The sequence below is a fragment of the Delphinapterus leucas genome, chromosome 4, assembly GCF_059928025.1.
Source record: "Delphinapterus leucas isolate spDelLeu-1000000601 "Yukka" chromosome 4, BTC_Dleu_Yukka2, whole genome shotgun sequence".
Lineage (NCBI taxonomy): Eukaryota > Metazoa > Chordata > Mammalia > Artiodactyla > Monodontidae > Delphinapterus > Delphinapterus leucas.
The window spans coordinates 72,001,939-72,020,770 of NC_143132.1; the positions used below are offsets into that span (position 1 = coordinate 72,001,939).

The window sequence follows — 18,832 nt, forward strand, 5'->3', positions numbered from 1 at the left end:
ACAAAAGAGACTGAGAGAGGTAGAGAGACAAAGAACAGGGAGGAAAAGCACAAGATCTACTCTGCAGATGTAGAGTGAAGCAGGAGTGGAGTGCTGAGTAGGGCAAGTAGTTAAGGATTTGGCAGGAGAGATGCACTGAGGTCAGACTGTGAGGGTACTGATGGGAGGCTGAGGACTTGATATCTTGGTAGAAAAAACAACCAAAAATTATGAGGGAAAGGAGCCCCTGTATTTTCTGGTCTTTCTGCATACTGGGAATTCTTGGATAGTAGTTCGGTACAACTAGGTATTTCACACCTTTGCTCTTTCCCACCATCTACAGAAACCTACATGAGTAAAAGTTACCAAATACTTGAGATGACTAGACAGTGAAGAAAAATGTGTGTTTAATAGAATCCACAGTTATGCCCCTTATTTAAAAATAAAGAAGGAGGCAAATGAGTAAAATTGGATGTTTGAAGGGAACAAGTCATTTCCAATTACCACCATTACCTTTTAATTTATCTTTAATATTTTCTGATAAACGTTTTGTGAGCTGAGGCATTTCTTCTGGAGAGTATTCAGCATTTGCCAGTTCCTCCTTGAGCACAGCATGGATACAGTCTCTAACCACAGAGGGTCTGAACCTAAATGAAACAGTTTGAAACATCCAGTTGGTAATTCCAAAACCCTAATTTACCTTCGCAGCTTAACCTCTCCCAGTTTTTTGTCATGACAACCATTTATTCCTTCTTTTTCATATTTTTATTATAAAAGTAATAAAAACAAATTAAGAAAACAAGTCATAGTGCAAACCTGTATCTCCAGCCTCTCCCTTGAACTTCAGACCACATATTCCCACCCATATTCCATCCAGATGTCTAGTAGGCAACTTAAATTTAATACATCCAACACTGAGCTTCTGATCATCTCCTCTCCCCAAAACAAGGTCCTCACCTCAGTCAATGGTAACTCCATTCTTCCAACCTCTCAAGCCAAAAACCCTGGTGTCAGTTTGGTTGTCTTTCTCTCTCACAGCCCTCATCCCATTCATGAGCAAATCTTATCAGTTCTACCTTCAAAATAATCTAAAATTCAATCACACTCACCACCCCACTACCACCACCTTGCTCCAAGCTACCACTACTTCTTTCCTGGATTACAATGGCCTCCTAACAAGTCTCTCTGTCTCTGCCTTTGTCCCTAAATCCTGTTCTCAACATAGCAACTAGACTGGTGCTATTAAATACGTGTCAGATCATGACACTCCTCCGTTCAAAATACCCCATATATTTCCCACCTCACTCAGAGTAAAAGCAACATTCTGTTACTTGCAAGGTCCCATATGATCTACCCTACCAAACTCATTGACTTTGTTTTCTACTACTTTGCCCCTAGTTCTCTCCACTCAGGCCACACTGGCCTTCCCTATGTTCTTTGACCACACCAGGCATGGAAACCTCAGTGCTTCTGCAGTTGCTGTTAACCTCTGCCTGAAATTCAATTCCTCTCCTTATATGCATAGCTCCTTCCTTTCTTTCAAGTCTTTATTCAAAAGTCACTTTCCCTAGCCACCCTCTCTAAAACTTCAAACCACCCTCCTACCACTTTATATCTCCCTTCCCGGTACTTATTACTATCTGATACACTATATGGTTCACTTAGGCATTTATCTTGTTTGTTGTCCTTCTACCCAGCTAGAACACAAGCTCCAAAGAGCAGAGATTTTTATGTTTTGTTCACTGTTATATCCCCATTGCTAGAACACTATCCAGCACATAGTAGACAATATTTTTTGAAGAAATTAATTACTGAATAAATGAAGACAGAGAAAAAATTCTCCCCTCATTTCACCACCCTAACAATACTATTAGCATTTTAGTTGTATTTATTACATATTACAACACTAGGTTCCTTTATCTGGGCTATATATATATATATTTAATATTTATTTATTTAATTTGGCTGTGCGGGGTCTTAGTTGTGGCACATGGGATCTTTGTTGCTGCATACGGGGTCTTTAGTTGTGGCATGCGGGATCTAGTTCCCTGACCAGGGATGGAACCCGGGCACCCTGAATTTGGAGCGCAGAGTCTTAACCGCTGGATCACCAGGGAAGCCCCTGGGCTGTATATTCTATCAGTTGATTTGTCTATCATGTGCCAAGTTACCAGAATGTTTTAAGTTTTGTGTTTATAATGTGGTTTGGTAGTACTAGCGGCCCCTTATTTCTTTTTAACAGTATTCTCTTTAGTCTCTTGCTTGCTTATTCTCACAGGTGAACTTTAGAATCATGGACAAATTTCTAGGATTTGATCTGTTCAAAATGTGGTCTTCCTATTAACAAACATACTATATCTGGCTCTTCCCTTAAGCCTTTTCCACTCTCAGTAAAATGCTAAAAGTTTTCTTCAAACGAGTCACAAATAATCTCATAGAGCTATTCCTACATAACATATATTTGTTGTTAATCTTGTTCTGTTTTACAACAGAAATACAGGTGAATGGCATTCTATGTATTTAGAATCTTTTACCAAGATAACTGAACATATTTTTTTAATGTCCCTTCTACCCACCATTAAACTGCTACATGAATTTTTTTATCACATTATAACTAAAGTTCCTGGGTTCTAGTATTTGCCAAGCATTTGATTCAGGAATCTAGTTTCAAAAAACAGTAAAAGGGCTTAGGAAAGTCATTTTTTTAATTATTTTTTTTAATCTTGTGAAAATGAAGTTAGTGATGGATCCTACAGCCCTAACTGACTGTCCTCTGCAGGAGACGTTGTGCCTTAATTCTGGGAAGGTATTAGGGTGGCAGGCCAAAAGCCTCCAGATATTACTTAGGTAAGACTGTACACATACAGGTCTCGCGCCCTGAAGAAGAGTAAGCGCTTTCTGGCACACGTATGCACACAGTAACCCTCGAAACAGGGCTGAATGGCATTCGATGCAAGCCGCTTGTTTTCTGCCATGCGACTATCTCAATTCCTCTGTGCCCACATTCTGGATCTCCTAGAGTCAACCATCCATACTGTGCTTGTCTAAGGGACTACCTCCCGGCGCGTTAACCCTGCAACCCCAGGTCTGGTCCTCTGCTGCCCCCTGCAGCTGGGAGCCCAAGGAGAACAGCGCCCCACCCTCTCCCGCCCAGTCCCTACTTCCCCGGTCCTGTCCCTTCCTCCATCGCCTGTTCCCCCGCAAAACCCGGCCTCCTCTCCGGCCCGCCCCTCTGTCTCTAGCCCCGCCCCTCTCTCCCGGCCCGCCCCGCCCCACCCCGCCCGTCACCCGCGGGTTCCTTTGGGACGCCCCGGCTATCAGGCAAGCTCTGCCTGCAGGAAGCATTAGTCACGCAGGTCGGCCACGCCACAACGCGTCTGCTACCCGCCTTTGCTGGAAAATGGGCCGCAGAATATAGGTATTCTCGGACTCCCCAGCGTTCTTCTCAGTCTCAGGCAACCCTTCGACAGCAGAGAAGGACGTGCGCATTGAGAAGGATGCGGCGACCGACATGGCCTAAGCTTCTTGGCCCCGTATTTCTCCCGAAGAAGGCTTAGCTCGCGGCGCCACGGAGCTGGGAAATGGTCGCCAGGGCGACAGCGCCGCCTTTGACCCTATGTGCGGCGGCTGCGCGCTCTGCGCTGTGCGACCCGCCCTTCTTGTCGTGCTCGCACTGCCCTACCCGCGCCTGCGCGCCGGATGCTGGACCAGAACCGGCGGAGCTGCAGTGACCATAACTTCGGCAAAGACTGGTTTGTTTCTGTTCCGTTTACAAAGCACTTAAACACGCGTCAGCTCTTATTAACCGCGATGCAATCTTAGAAAGTGACACAGAACCTGAGGCCCATAGAGGCCCAAGGATACACAGCTAGTAAGCAGCCGGTGAAACTGAGCTGGACCCTGGGGTGAGGGGTGGGGGGCGGTCCAGTGACAGATCCTGTGAACTTGGCTTCTTGCTTGTGAAAAAAGCTTTAGTCTCCTAGGTCTTTCCGAGTTCTAAAGAAAAGACTCTAGCAGTTAATGTTTCGAAAAATGGAAAATCAGTCAAGCAAGAAAAGTAATAATAAACAATAGGTCAGCCATAAAAAGAGTTACAGGATTCCTATCTTCTCCTTGAGGGATATAGGTAACCTTCTGATGCACATTCTTTTTTTTTTGATGGTTGTACAACATTATGATTGCATTTATACCCTTGAACTGTACACTTAAAAGTGGTTAAGATGAAAAATTTTGTTAGGTGTATTTTACCACAAATAAAATTGGGGGGAAAAGTACCTAAGGTGATTGATAACCTTTGACTCCAGCTAAGAAAACATTGCCCTCATCCACTGCTGATGCACATTCTTAAATTGTTTTCACAGAAACCAGGACCCCCACCAGATGGAAACTGCTGACTGCAAATGCTAGACCATAGACTGGCTGGGGCCAGAGATTCGATGATTGAGATTCCTGAAACGTCACCCAGTTACCTCACCACTAACCAATCAGAAGAATGTCCAGGAGCTGATCACACACCCTGGGACCCTCACCCCTAATGTTGCACTGAAAGCCATTGGGGAATATGAGTCTTTTGAACACTAGCTCCCCATCCTCCTTGTTTGTCACTCTGCAATAAACGCTGTACTTTCCTTCACCACAACCCAGCATCAGTAGATTAGCATTCTGCAATATTGGCAGAATCGAGCAGTTGCAAAAAGAGACCATATGGCTCTCAAAGTCTGAAATATTATTTGGCCAGGCAAAACTATAAAAAAAAAAGATAAGTGAAAAAATATATAATCTGGGCCTTTACAGAAAAAGTTTGTGGTGTACTGATTTAATCCATAATTGCCAACCTGCAGTTCCCCCAGCCTCACCACACTCCTGCTCCAGGGCAAAAGTCAGGAAGGAGCAAACTTAGGATGCATTTCCTGCTTATGAGCACCAGTCCTGGTCCTATTTTAGAAAGCTGTATTATCCTGCCAGCTTCAAAAACTAAGAAGAAATTCCCCCAATATGCATCCTGAACAAAGATCCCAAAACAGGAGAGAGGGAGGTGCTCTGCTTTCCACATTCCACAATGAAGGAGCTGTGGCATCACAGTTCTCCACCCACAGCATCCTGTGTCTCCCCTTTTGAGCTTCTATTTCCTCTGCTGGAAAAACGCTTCCTTCCCTCTTTACTGGGGCTAACCATTTCAAGAATCAGTTCAGACATGACTGATGCCTTCCTTCATCTCTCACAGATCCTCTCCTTAGAGGTTCCTGGTTCCTTCAAGCCCTCATTACATCCTGGCTTGACCTCTAACATGGTCCCTACCATATGACATTCAAATTATTAGTAGATGAGTTTCCCTAACATGACCGTGAGCTCTTCAAGGACAGAGCAGGGCCCAAGGGCAAGGACCATGTCTCAGTCATTTTTGAATTCACAGCATGCATGGCAGTGCTGAGCACACAGTGGGCACTCAGTATATACCACTTATTGAACGGCACTGAACACTGGTGGATTAGTCAGCTCAGGCTGCCATAAAAAAATACCACAGACTGGCTGCTGTGTGGCTTAAACAATGGAAACTTATTTTCTGGAGGCTAGAAATCCAAGATCGAGGTGCCAACAAGGTTGGTTTCTACTGAGGCCTCTCTCCTTGGCTTGCAGATGGCTACCTTCTGGCTGTGTCTTCACATGGCCTTTTCCTCTGGGCTCTCATGGAGAGACAGATCTGGTATATCATCCACTTTCTTTTTCCCCACATCTCTTTAGCATATACTAAATTCTCACAAATATTTATTTCTATCTCTGAGCTCCCTAGTCTGATGCATAAATTTGTCCATTTAATGTACTGCACTGTTTGAATTATTGTAGTTTTATATTAGCTTTTAATATCTAGTAGAGTTAGTCCCACCTCACTGCCTTCTTCAGAAGTTTCCTGGCTGTCCAAGCTTGTTCATTTTTCATGTGAACTTTAAAACCAGCTTATTCCATATCCTCTTCCACCAAATCTTGGTGATTTTATTCATCATGTTAAATTTGTAGATTAGTTTAAGGGCATTTATATCTTATGATCCAAGTTCATGGCATGCCTTTATATTTGTTCAAGTTTATTTTTTATCCTTTAGTAACATTTTAGTTTTCTTCAATAAGTATTTCACGTTCTTGTTTTGTTGGTAACTAGGTTTTTTCTTTTTTTCCTTTTTTGTTTCTAATGTAAATGGGAGTTCCCCATCTGCATACCTGTTAACTGCTTGTTGTTTGTATACATGAAGATTTTTGATTCTGTATATTTATTTTGTACCCAGACATTGTATGAAATTCTCTTATTGTTTGTAATATAATTTATTTGGGTGCTCTAGATGTGTAATCATATTGTCTGAATATAATGATAACTTCACCTTCTTTCCTATTTTATAGCTGTTAATTTCCTTTTGAATACTTACTTGGGCTAATACCTCAAGAACAATATTAAATGATAGTGACAATAGTGAGTGTCATCATCTTATTTGCAACCTTAATGAGATTGTTTCTAGTATTCCTTCATTAAGCATGATGCTGACTTTTGAGTTGAGATAGATACGTTGTATTATGATAAGGAAGGACCTGTCTTTTCTCATTTTCTTAAAGAGTTTTATTAAGAATATATGTTGAATTTTATCAAATGCCTTTTCAGCATTTATGAAGAAAATCATTAGGATTTTTTCCTCCTTAAATCTATTAATATAGGTGAATAAACTTTCTGAAACTTAATCATGCTTTTATGCTGGAAATACACTCTACAATGTCATTTTTTAGGTATAATTGACATATAACGTTAGATTTATTTCAGGTGTACAATATAATGATTTGATTTTTGTATATATTGCAAAATGATCACCACAATAAGTCTCATTAACATCTGGCACCATACATTAGTTACAAAAAAATTTTTTTTTCTTGTAGTAAGGACTTTTAAGATTTATTCTCTTAGCAACTTTTAAATATGCAATACAGTACTATTAACTATAGTCACCTTGTTGTACATTATATCCCCATGACTTAACTATTTTATAAGTAGAAGTTTGTACCTTTGACTCTCTTTACCCATTTCCCTCACTCCCCAGCCCCAGCTCTGGCAACCACTAGTCTGTCACTGTATCTGTGAACTTGGTTTTGTTGCTATTGTTGTTGCTTTAAATTCCACATGTAAGTGATATCATATGGTATTTGGCTTTCTCTGACTTATTTCACTTAGCATAATACCCTCTAGGTCCATCCATGTTGTCACAAATGGCAAGATTTCATTTTTCTTATGGCTGAAGAGTATTCCATTGTGTGTGTGAGTGTGTGTGTGTGTGTGTGTGTGTGTGTACCATATCTTCTTTATCCATTAATCCATTGGTGGACACTTGGGTTGTTTCCATGTCTTGGTTATTGAAAATAATGCTACAGTGAACATGAGGGTGCAGATATCTTTTTGAACTAGTGTTTTTGTTTGCGTCAAATAAATACCCAGAAGTAGAATTGCTGGATCATATGGTAGTTCTTTTTTAATTTTTTGAGGAACCTCCATACTGCTTGCCATGCTGGTTGCACCAGTTTACATTCCCACCAACAGTGCACAAGGGTTCCTTTTTCTCCATATCCTCATCAACATTTGTTATTTCTTTCCTTTTTGATAATAGCCATTCTAACAAGTATAAGGTGATATCTCATTATGGTTTGGAGTTGCATTTCCCTGATGATTAGTGATATTAAGCATCTTTTCATGTACTTGTTGTCTCATCCTCTTCTCATAAGGATGCCAGTCTTATTCAATTAGTGTCCCACTCTCATGACCCCATCTAACCTAAATTAGCTTCTTAAAGGTCCTATCTCCAAAGTCACGTTGAGGGCTAGAGCTTCAAACTATGAATTTTGGGAGCACATAATTCAGTCCATTAAGCTAGTGAACTTGAATTTAGAAAGTAGGGGGTCAGGTATTGACTTTACCTGAACCTAACTGACTGCTTTTGGGCAGCAAGTCCATTATCCTCTAGGAGCCTCAACTTCATCTGTAACATGCGGCCAATTTTATGCGGCTTTTGAGAGGCTGAAATGAGATCATGGCTGGAGGACATTTTATGGACTATAAGTTCCTACACAATAATAATGATAATTATTTCTTCTACTAATATATCATCTTGCAATTTACAATGTGATTTTTTAAAAATTTATTTATTTATTTGGCTGCATCAGGTCTTGTTGCGGCACGCGGGATCTTTTTGTTGCAGTGCACCGGCTCTTTGTTGCAGCGCGCGGGCTTCTCTAGTTGTGGTGCGTGGGCTCCAGAGTGCGAGGGGTCAGTAGTTGCAGTACGCAGGCTCTCTAGTTGTGGTGCACAGGTTCTAGAGAGAGCAGGCTTAGTTGCTCCACGGTGTGTAGGATCTTAGTTCCCTGACCAGGGATCAAACCCTTGTCCCCTGCATTAGAAGGCAGATTCTTAACCACTGGAAGTCCCTACAATGTGATTTAAAATGCATTGTATCATTCAACATACATGCAAGGAATTATTATTGTTATTATTACTACATGACTACCTAAAAGGGAAATTTGTTTATAATTCATACCCACTCTTGCAGAAAAGATTCAAGGCAGCTCATGATGAAAACACTCATGTTTAAGAGGGAATTACCGGGACTTCCTTGGTGGCGCATTGGTTAAGAAACTGCCTGCCAATGCAGGGGACACGGGTTCGAGCCCTGGTCCAGGAAGATCCCACATGCCTCGCGACAGCTAAGCCCATGTGCCACAACTACTGAGGCTGCGCTCTAGAGCCCGCGAGCCACAACTACTGAAAGCCCGTGCGCCTAGAGCCCATGCTCCACACCAAGAGAAGCCACCGCAGTGAGAAGCCCGCGCACCACAACGAAGAGTAGCCCCCACTCGCCACAACTAGTGAAAGCCCGTGCAGCAATGAAGACCCAACTCAGCCAAAAACAAATTAATTAATTAATTATTTAATTATTTAAAAAGAGGGCATTACCTGTTACTTCTCACAGAGGCTGCAGAAAAGGCCCAGGAAGCTGTTGATGAAATGAATGACCACCAGGAGAATCTGGAGGAGGCTGATGCACAGAAGGGCAGAGAAGAAGCACACGTGCCAAATGACAGCTTTAGAAGGCTCCAGGCAGACAGAATTCCAGAGTGAATGGTCATACAAATAATTCCTATCCCCAAAAATAAAGAGATCAGGGGTTGGAATAAGTAAGAAAATCCCAGCAACCTTGATAGAAACCTGGGTTCTCCCTCAGCTCAGGTCGTAGGACTAGATTTTTGAGGGTGACTATTGTTGCATTTGCAATTTTCTGAGCATCAGAGAAGCAAGATGCTAGAATGCAGACTAAAAGGAGTTTGTAGTCCCTTTCTGTGTCTTTCTTTCTCTGAAGAGACTGCAAATCCAAGTTTCCATCCATTTACCTGCCTTGCAGGTCTTTGAATGGGTAACCATGTTTCCAAGCCTGTGTCTGATTGAAGGACGAAACATCGAACATGCAAAACGGACCATCTTTCAGGGCTACTCCAGAAGTGATAAAGCAAATCAAGGCTCCAAGAAAAGCCAGGCCACTTGACAACAGAGCAGTAAGCACCTGCAGAAGGAGAGAAGAAACAGTGAGCCTGAGAGGGTGTCGTGACTTGTGGGCTGATCTGGACAAATCTAACTTCTCTGGTGCTCAGGCCTTCCCCAGTCATGGGAATGATCTTACCCACAGCACCTCCTTTAAAACATAGCCAAGGTAGGGCTGGCTGATGAGGGGTCACTGGGTAGAGCCGGGAGGGGGTGGGAAAGAAGGAATGGAGAAGGGGGAAACACTGGCACCTGGTCCCAGCAGCAGGTTCAGCCTGATTCAGCAGGCTCTTCAGAGCTTCTCAGCAGAGTGGCATCAAAAACTTTGTCACTCAGACTGCAGTCATTCAGTCTCTGGCTTAAAGGGTCAGATTGGTTATCGCAAGCCCCCCTCTGACCCTTTTAAAAGAAAGCTGTATTTTTTCAAAAGTTCCAAGCTGCCATCCCTGATTCCTCTCTTTCTCAGATCAAGCATGAAAGGAAGGAAGGGAGGAAGAGGGGAAAGAAGGAAGAAAAGGAGGGAGGGAGGGAGGCAGAGACAGAGAGAAATTACAGTCAACTCTGAAATAACTCGAGTTCTGTCATTGTACTTTTCTGTTCTGTGCACCACTCATTTCCTTCCCAAAAGATAGCAATGTGTTTATTTCCTTGGCAGGATTCTAACTTCCAGATTGGTTTCTTTCTCAGGATACCAGATTTTTTTTTCTCCTTCTCAAAAAACACATATTTTAAAATTTTAAATAAAACATATATATATATATATGTGTGTGTGTGTGTGTGTGTGCGCGTATATATATATATAGTTTTTATACAGAATCAGAGTCGTTTTCCTACTGATGTCAAACTGGTTTAGAACTCGAGAGGGGCCGCAGAAAGCTGTGTAGTAAGTTTTGACTCTAAGTTAAAAGATCAAGATGAATTAGTCTGACATAAGCCTAGGACAGAGGTTCTAAAAATGTGGTCCCTGTCCCAGCAACAGCACATCACCTGGAAACTTGTTAGAAATGCAAATTTCCCCCCCTCCTCATCTTGCTCCACCCCAGACCTACAGAGTCAGAAACTCTGGGCGTGGGGCCCAGCAATCTGTGTTTTAACAAACGCTGCAGGGATTCTGATGCACACATTCAAGTCGAGAACCACTTGCCTAGGGGAAAACCAGACATGACTGAGAACAGATAGTGAATGAAATGTGTAGGTGTTTATACTTAATTCTTTAACATATAATTCTGAATCAGCAGGGTTCCCAACATGTGGGCTGTAGATATCAAAGCAGGATGCAGAGTTACTGTAAAAAGGCCACAAATTCATGTGTCTGAGACTGAATGAGCAATATATCTTATACATTTATGTACTGAGATTTTTCAAATATATATAGATGTTGCTGTAATTAATAAAGTGCAAATTTATTCTGGGCCTCAGCTTCATTATCTGTAAAATGGAGAGGTTAGACTAGAATCTAGTCATCAGATGATCTCTGGAGAATCTTTCAGCTCCAAGAAAAATTAAGAAAAATAGCCAGGAAATTTTCTATCAATGACACATGACTACAATGTACATAACTCGTGTCCATATTGTTCAATAGGCTAAAACTAATAAGAACAGTTCATGTATAGCTGAATCGCTTTGCTATATAGCAGAAATTAACAGGACATTGTAAACTATACATCAATAAAATAAAAAAGAACAGTTCCTCACATGTGTGTAGACATTTATGGTTCATTAAGCACTCCCTCCCCGGACTTGATCCTGTTAACTTTCATTTTACAGAAGGATCCGAGATTCAGAAAACTTGCCCAAAAGCTTAGGGTTTTTATACCCTTAGAGAGGTACGGTCAGGACCTGACTTCAAACCCCAAGACTGAAATTGTCTCTTTATCACTCTGCCTCTAAAGTAATAGAATGTGGGGACATTCTAGGTATTAGAAGAGTGGAATCGGGTGCTTACACTTTGGCAGGGCCCACTCTTACTGAAGCAGCCATATCTCCAGCCCGTCAAGGAGATGAGGGTAGCTGCAGTGAGAACCTGGGGGAAGAGGGAAGAGTGTTAAAAAGAGATTGGGTAATTTACATCTCTAGCTGCCACCTGTGGCTGCTGAAATAGAGTGGTTAGACATCTCACATGGACTTAATTACCCTACCTTTCCCAGAGGGCTTGGCTTTGACTGTCAGGACCCAGTTTTGGATGACTAGCCTAATGTGACTCTATGAATGGCAGCGTTCACACCAAGCCTGCCTAGTCCAAAATTCAGCAACATTTGACCAGTCTTCCTAGAGTCTTCTATCCCTTGGAGCTGCTATAGACCCCACAGCCAGCTTGTTAGTTCAAGCTTTTTTTCAAGGAATCAAAACACTACCCCCACCCCCACCTTGCTGCTCCACGTCTAAGGGGCACTTTGGGAGTTCACACCCAGGGAACCCCAGACACTCACCATGAGGCCTCCTCCCCAGAGCCCAGAGCCCAGCATGGCATGCCTGCCAATGAGGCCCCTCAACAGGTAGGTCACATCCCAGTTAGGAAAGAGGAGCACTGTGTTGGCTGCAGCAGCAAACAGGGCTGTAGTCCCGAGGCTCAGCCCCAGTATTTGGGAGCAGGTCCGTGAGCATGCCATCACACAGAGGGAGGACACTGTCCTGGAACCAATGGAAAGAGGGTCATGGTAGCTCTGTTACTGGGAGCTGGTGGGTAGGGGAAACCCCAGGAGCATAGGGTGGGGAGGGGGAAATAGACCAGAGGCACTGTCACCCCCTAGGGTCAGATCAAGAAGAGCCAAGGAACTTGCTTTAAAACTCTGTGTCTTATAAATATTTCCCAATGGATAGAATTTAATTGCTCCATTTTCTGCCAGCTCCCACTCACACACACACAAGCACACACACACACACACACACACACACACTCCTCATCCCATCATAATTTGCTTGTACCTCTATTAAAGCCAGTGATTATTTCTACTTGATACAGAAAAACAACAAAAAAAATTTTTTGAAGATGTTGGGGGTAGGAGTTCATTAATTAATTTATTTATTTTTGCTGTGTTGGGTCTTCGTTTCTGTGCGAGGGCTTTCTCTAGTTGTGGCAAGCAGGGGCCACTCTTCATCGCGGTGCACGGGCCTCTCACTATCGCGGCCTCTCTTGTTGCGGAGCACAGGCTCCAGATGTGCAGGCTCAGTAGCTGTGGCTCACAGGCCTAGTTGCTCCGTGGCATGTGGGATCCTCCCAGACCAGGGCTCGAACCCGTGTCCCCTGCATTAGCAGGCAGATTCTCAACCACTGCGCCACCAGGAAAGCCCGAAAAACAAAATTTTAAAGGTGTCATCCTCTTGCTTTAAAAGACGTCATTTTAAAGATGTCTGCTGTTACCACTTCCATTCAACATTGTACAGGAGGTCCTTTCCAGTGCAATAAGAAAATAAAAAGTGGCAAAAGCCACAGGTATGAAAGAAAGAAGTAAGAATATCATTATTCACAGTAACATGATTATCTGTGTAGAAAATTGTAAGGAATCTATCAAAAAGTTAATAGGTGAGTTTAGCAAGGTTACCAAATAAAAACTTAAATATACAAAAATTCTATTGTATTTCTATATACAAGCAATGATAAATTATAAAAGTTAAAAAACAACATCATTTACAATAACATACAAATAGAAAATACTTATGGATAAATTTTACAAAATCTGTGTAAGACCTGTACACTAAAAATTATAAAACATTACTGAGAAAAATTAAAGAAGACCAAAATAAATGGAGAGATATACCATGTTCATGAATCAAAAGGCTTAGTATCAGTGCAATCTCAGTCAAAATCCTAGCAGTGTTCTGTCGTAGAAACTGACAAGCTGAATCTAAATTTACATGGAAATGCAAAAGACCTAGATTTTTCAAAACAATGTGGAAAAGAAGACCAAAGTTGGAGGGCTTACATCATGTGATGTTAAGACATTATAAAGCTACAGTAATCAAGACAGCAAAGTAATGGTGTATACAGACATGCAGACCACTGGAACAGACTAGAGAATTCAGAAATAGAGCTATGCAAATATGATCAAATGATTTTTGAAAAAGATGGTATTTTAGTAGGAAAAGGAGAGTCTCTTCAACAAATGATGCTGGAACAATCCATATGCAAAACAAAAATATATACTTTTCCTATTACTGCAAACCCTATTCAATAATTAACTCGAAATGGACCATGGATCTAAACCTAATAAAAATTTTACAAGAAAACAACAGAGAAAATCATTGGGATTTTCGGTTAGATAAAGATTTATTATATAGAACACAAAAAGTACAACCTATAAAAAGTGATAAAGTAAACTACTTCAAAATTAAAATTTTGCTCTTCAAAAGACACCATTAAGGAAATGAAGAGACAAAACACAGGCTGGGAGTAAATATTCACAATACATATTTTGTAAATATGTATTTGAATGTGACCTCATATACATCTGACAAAGGATTTGTATCTAGAATACATAAAGAATTCTTAAGACTCTACCATAAGTAGACAAACAACTGAGGGACTTCACTGGTGGTGCAGTGGTTAAGACTCCACGCTCTCAGTGCAGGGGGCCCAGGTTCAATCCCTGCTCAGGGAACTAGATCTCACATGCATGCTGCAACTAAGGAGCCCACAAGCTGTGACTAAGGAGCACGCCTGCTGCAACTAAGACCCAGCGCAACCAAATAAATAAAATAATGTAAACAAAAAAAGAAGGCAAACGATGGTTTTTAAAAATGGGAAAACGATGTGAACAGACACTTCATTTCATCTCACAAAAGAAAAGCTATATGGATGACAACTAAGAACATGAAAAGACACTCAACATCATTAACATAGGGGGGTGAAAATTAAAACCAAAATAAGATCCTACTACATACCCACTGGAATTGTTAAAGTTAAAAAGTTGGACTAGGGGCTTCCCTGGTGGCGCAGTGGTTGAGAGTCCGCCTGCTGATGCAGGGCACACGGGTTCGTGCCCCGGTCTGGGAAGATCCCACATGCCGTGGAGCGGATGGGCCTGTGAGCCATGGCCACTGGGCCTGCGCATCCGGAGTCTGTGCTCCACAACGGGAGAGGCCACAAGAGTGAGACGCCCACGTACCGCAAAAAAAAGAAAAAAAAGTTGGACTATACCAAGTGTTGGTGAGGATGTGGAACAACTAGAACTCTCATAGATATGTGGTGAGAATGCAAATGGTACAGCCACTTTGGAAATAAGCTTGGCAGTTTCCTAAACCGTCACTTACCAAATGATCAAGTAATTCCACTTCTATATATTTATCCAAGAGACATGAAAACACATGCCCACACAAAGACTGGTACTTGAATGTCCATAGGAGCTTTATTCATAATAACTAAAAATTAGAAACATGGAAACAACCTAAGTGTCCACCAACAGATGAATGAATGAAAAATATATATATATATATGTGCAATGGAATATTATTCAGCCATTAAAAAAATGAAGTTCTGTTACATGCTGCAACATGAATGAAGCACGAAAACATTATGCTAAATGAAATAAGCCAGACACTAAAGGACAAGTATGTATGATTCTACTTATATGAAATATCCAGAATAGGCAAATTCATAGAGACGGAAAGTAGATTAGAGGTTACTAGGGACTGAGGGGAAGGGGGAATGGGGAGTTATTGTTTAATGTTTACAGAGTTTCTGTTTGGGGGTAATGAAAAAGTTTTGGAAACAGGTAATGGTAATATATAGTTACACAACATTGAGAATGTAATTAATGCCACTGAGTTGTACACTTTAATATGGTTAAAATAACAAGCTTTAAGTTATATATATTTTACCACAATAAAAAATCAATTAAAAATGAGAAATACAAAAAAGTGAGAAATAACTCAAATGTTCATCAATAGATGAATAGATAAACTGTGGTATATCCATACAATTAGTACTACTACTAGGCAATAAAAAACAATAAACTACTGATACATGAAACAACATGGATGAATCTCAAAATCATGCTAAATGAAAGAAGCCAGAAACAAAAGACTACTCACTGTATGATTCTGTTTATATGAAATTATAAACACTAGAAAAGGCAGAACTAGTGACAGGAAGCAGATCAGTGGTTGCCAGGGGCTGAGAATAGAAGAGGGGATTAATATACGTACATAAGGAAACTTTTTGAGGTGATAAAAATGTTCTATATCTAGATTCTTATGAATATACAACTATATATATATTGACAAAACTCATCAAACTACTCTTAAAATTGGTGAATTTTATTATATTTTAATTATATATCAATAAAATTGATTACAAATTAAAATGTCATGTCTAGATAGGTTGTAAAATGCCTCCTCCACACCTTTACTTATAGCCGTTTCTCCCTTTTAAATTTTCACTGATCTGTGAACTTTTTATTTTTTTTAATATGAATTAGAATAGGACTAGTAATATTTGGGTACACTCATGTCAATGTGGATCTGAAAAAAGTCAGTACCATGACATCCCCAAGAAGTGGTTTGCTGCCACTTTGCAATTCAGTTACATGTCTGGCTCAGCTTAAGGCTCTTGACACTCCTCTCCTAACACACAGCTTTGCCCATAACCAGAAAATATGTATAGATCAAAGCCTCCACCCCAATCTCTCTTTTACATATATACATACACCTACATATATAATGAAATATTTCAGAGTTAAAGAATTAAGCATAATGTATATAATATATTTGCTCTTGCTAGTAGTGTGGAATAATTGAACAACACCTATGTAAACACAACTGGTTTACAAAATAGATTCTTACCACTAATACTATTGAAGCCCCAGGTGTGCCCTCTCTATCATATGCCTGTACTCCTTCCTGGGAACGACTACCCTAAATTTCGATTTTATCATACCTTTTTAAAAACGGTTTTACAATTTATGAACTTAATTTAAAAAAACACAAACTTGATTAGCCTAGGTTTTTTTTGTTCGTCCAGACTTCAGCTTATATAGAGACTCGTGTTAGACACAGCACTGAGCAGGCCATTTGGTTGGGGCAGGAAAGGGGGTGCTCTTGTCCTGCCCGCCCATACCCCCATTCCCCAGCCTCCTCAGGCCTTGGTGACATTTGCTTCCCTAATCTCAGAGCCCAAACTCATCTCAGCTGCTCCTCCCAGCAGGAAACTTTCTGATGCAATTGCTAATATTTCAGTGGGATGAGTTGCCTTCACCGTGTGCCCTCTCCACAGGGTATTTGCTCTGTAAGCCATGTCTCTCAAACGGTGAATAAAATAACTCATCCCTGATGAAAGGAAGTTCGGGTCTCTGTGGAGGGGGGCACATGCTGGAGGAGTTGGGGGTAGGATACGGAGGAACAGTGGCCCTTACTCCAAGGATACGAGGGGCCTGGAGGGAAGAGGGGGCACCAGGAATCAGGAGGGATGGTCTGTCCCTTCCCCTGCCCCCTCCCCCAGGGGCCCACCACAGAGACCTCTCTTCCTGAAGTGTCCTCCAAGCCGGTATGGTACTGGCTACTTCCTCCACAGGTCCTCAGGGTGAGGAGCCTGCTCTGCTGTCAGCGGGCAGGGCATATGTATGGTAACAACCCACCCAAACAGTTTGTGATGCAGCCTCCCTCCCCAGACCTTCCTGCCATTGAGAGCCGCACTCTCAGTGTGTGTCCAGGGTGTTAGCAAGTAACGACTTTAACCCACATGCCTCTCAGATGACTGACATTTTGTCAGGGGTCCAAGAAAGGACTGGTGTGTGGTTGGACATTGAGGCACACTCTAGACCACCGGCTGGAAGAACCTTTTGCTCAGGAATGCCTTCAGCCTCCTTTGAATCATTCCACCTATGAGTAAGGCCTGTCTAGACAATAGATCACCGACATGAACCTCCCCACCCCAAAAATCTCTTCTTTGGAAATTTTTCTTATCAGGAAAGTTTTAGAAGGGAAGCTAAAAGATATGAACGTGCAGAGGGAAAACTAAGTTGAGCCCGGCCTTTGGGATGAGTGGGATTCAGAGAATCCTGGCTGTCCTACGAATCTGCTAAAAGCACTTGCTGTGCTGCTGCATCTAAGAGGGCTGCGGCTCAGTTGGAGTTTCACTTCCTCCTCTTGATTTGTTCCCCTAGAAATCACAACATTCTGAGAAATGCTTCCACAAATGTGAGCCAGTAGATTAGCAAAGAGTTTGGCTAATTTGATATCTGAAGAGACAAGCAGGATAAGGTAAAACCTCACAACCAGGCTTTAGGGGCACCCTGTTCTAACCTGAGATCCTGGCTGGGTGAACAAATCATTACCTAGATGTCTGGGCAACAGTTTAAGTGATCAGCTGAGTGATATAGAGGAAGAGACTTGAAATTCTGTGTGTCTCTCAACCTAAATCATCACCTAGCCAGACTTTTATCATTCTTTGGCCAGTCAAATATTTATTGTGACCACTATCTGCCAGGCGCTATTCACTCTGGTGAACCAGAGACAGACTCTTCTCTTGAGGAACTTAAAGTCTGGTGGGGACACTAACCAGGCAACGAGAAAGTGTGGAGCAGAACAGTCCAGCTGAAGGTGTGATGGGAGCACTAGAGGATCGCCTAACCTTATCTGCAGAAGCAAGGCAGAGCCTCCTGGAAGGAGTGTTGTACGAGCTAAAACTTGACAACGAGGCATTAGACGGGCAAAGTTGGGAAGGGAAAAGTATTCTAAGCATGTGTAAAGGCCTGAAGTTGGTGGACTGAGGCAAAGAGATGTTAAACAAATTGCCTGAAGTCACACAGCTGCTCAGTGGTTGAGCCAGATCTCCTTTGAGTTGGAAGTTTGTGCTCTTAGCTGCTAGACCAAACTATTCCCTGGCCATCCCCTCACTGGGCCCTTCCATTTCTGCTTACCTGCATCCGGTGGCAAGAATCAGGATGGGAGAGAAAGAACCTGGTGAAGGGCTCCGTGTTCAGAGTGGGTCTGAACTCCTGTGGCCTCAGCTGGAACTCCTGCAGGTTTGGACTGGAGGCTCCTCTTTCAGGACTCCTACAGAGGGTCAGAGAGGCGCTATTTATATGTGGAAGTCACTCAGGCGTGTGTGTGTGTGTGGGCATGCATGCCCGCACACCACTGCCCACAGGCCTGCAACAAAGGAGCTTTCCTCTTCCTGAAGAGCCCTCTCCTGATGACCCACCCTCTACTCATTTTCATGTGACCCTAAGAAAGGAACCAGGAGGCATGGCCTCGTGAGCTAAAATGCCTTAATGAGTCAGAGGATGCACCCATGAGAAATACCTTATCCTCCTTTCTTTCCCAAGCAGCAACACTTTTTCACACACTACCAGCCCG

At 42.1% G+C, this 18,832-nt stretch overlaps 2 protein-coding genes across 3 annotated transcripts in view; both read right to left on the reverse strand.

Annotated features, from left to right (window-relative positions):
- Positions 1 to 8,901, reverse strand: part of DYNLT2B (dynein light chain Tctex-type 2B) — a 26,312-nt gene extending 17,411 nt beyond the window's left edge. Inside the window, exons 1-2 of the mRNA XM_022568475.3 lie at positions 3,368 to 8,901; positions 493 to 626 (exon numbers count right to left, since the gene is read on the reverse strand). Coding sequence (XP_022424183.1) covers positions 493 to 626; positions 3,368 to 3,492 — 259 coding nt within the window. The 5' untranslated portion in view covers positions 3,493 to 8,901. The remainder of the gene's footprint in view (positions 1 to 492; positions 627 to 3,367) is intronic.
- On the reverse strand, positions 516 to 18,505 carry TM4SF19 (transmembrane 4 L six family member 19). Of its 2 annotated transcripts, none has more exons than XM_089910029.1 (6): positions 18,394 to 18,505; positions 11,968 to 12,169; positions 11,484 to 11,561; positions 9,391 to 9,560; positions 8,957 to 9,140; positions 516 to 626 (listed from the first exon to the last, which is right to left on the reverse strand). In XM_089910029.1, the coding sequence occupies exons 2-5, from the start codon at positions 12,145 to 12,147 to the stop codon at positions 8,960 to 8,962; spliced, it is 609 nt and encodes a 202-aa protein (XP_089766155.1). In that variant the 5' UTR covers positions 12,148 to 12,169; positions 18,394 to 18,505; the 3' UTR covers positions 516 to 626; positions 8,957 to 8,959. The 2 variants fall into 2 exon arrangements, with proteins under 2 accessions (XP_089766155.1, XP_089766154.1); XM_089910028.1 differs by lacking the exon at positions 18,394 to 18,505 and adding an exon at positions 14,789 to 14,898.
- Between the last annotated feature and the right edge of the window lie 327 nt (positions 18,506 to 18,832).

Bases quoted from the DNA above. Each gene is read 5' to 3' on its own strand.
- TM4SF19 (XM_089910029.1), bottom strand. From the start codon at position 12,147: ATGGCATGCTCACGGACCTGCTCCCAAATACTGGGGCTGAGCCTCGGG. The intron at 9,561-11,483 runs GTAAGCACCCGA...CTCCTTCTGCAG, and splicing joins AGAGTGGGCCCTGCCAAAGT to GTGCTTACTGCTCTGTTGTC. The intron at 9,141-9,390 runs GTAAATGGATGG...TTTTGGGGATAG, and splicing joins TTCAAAGACCTGCAAGGCAG to GAATTATTTGTATGACCATT.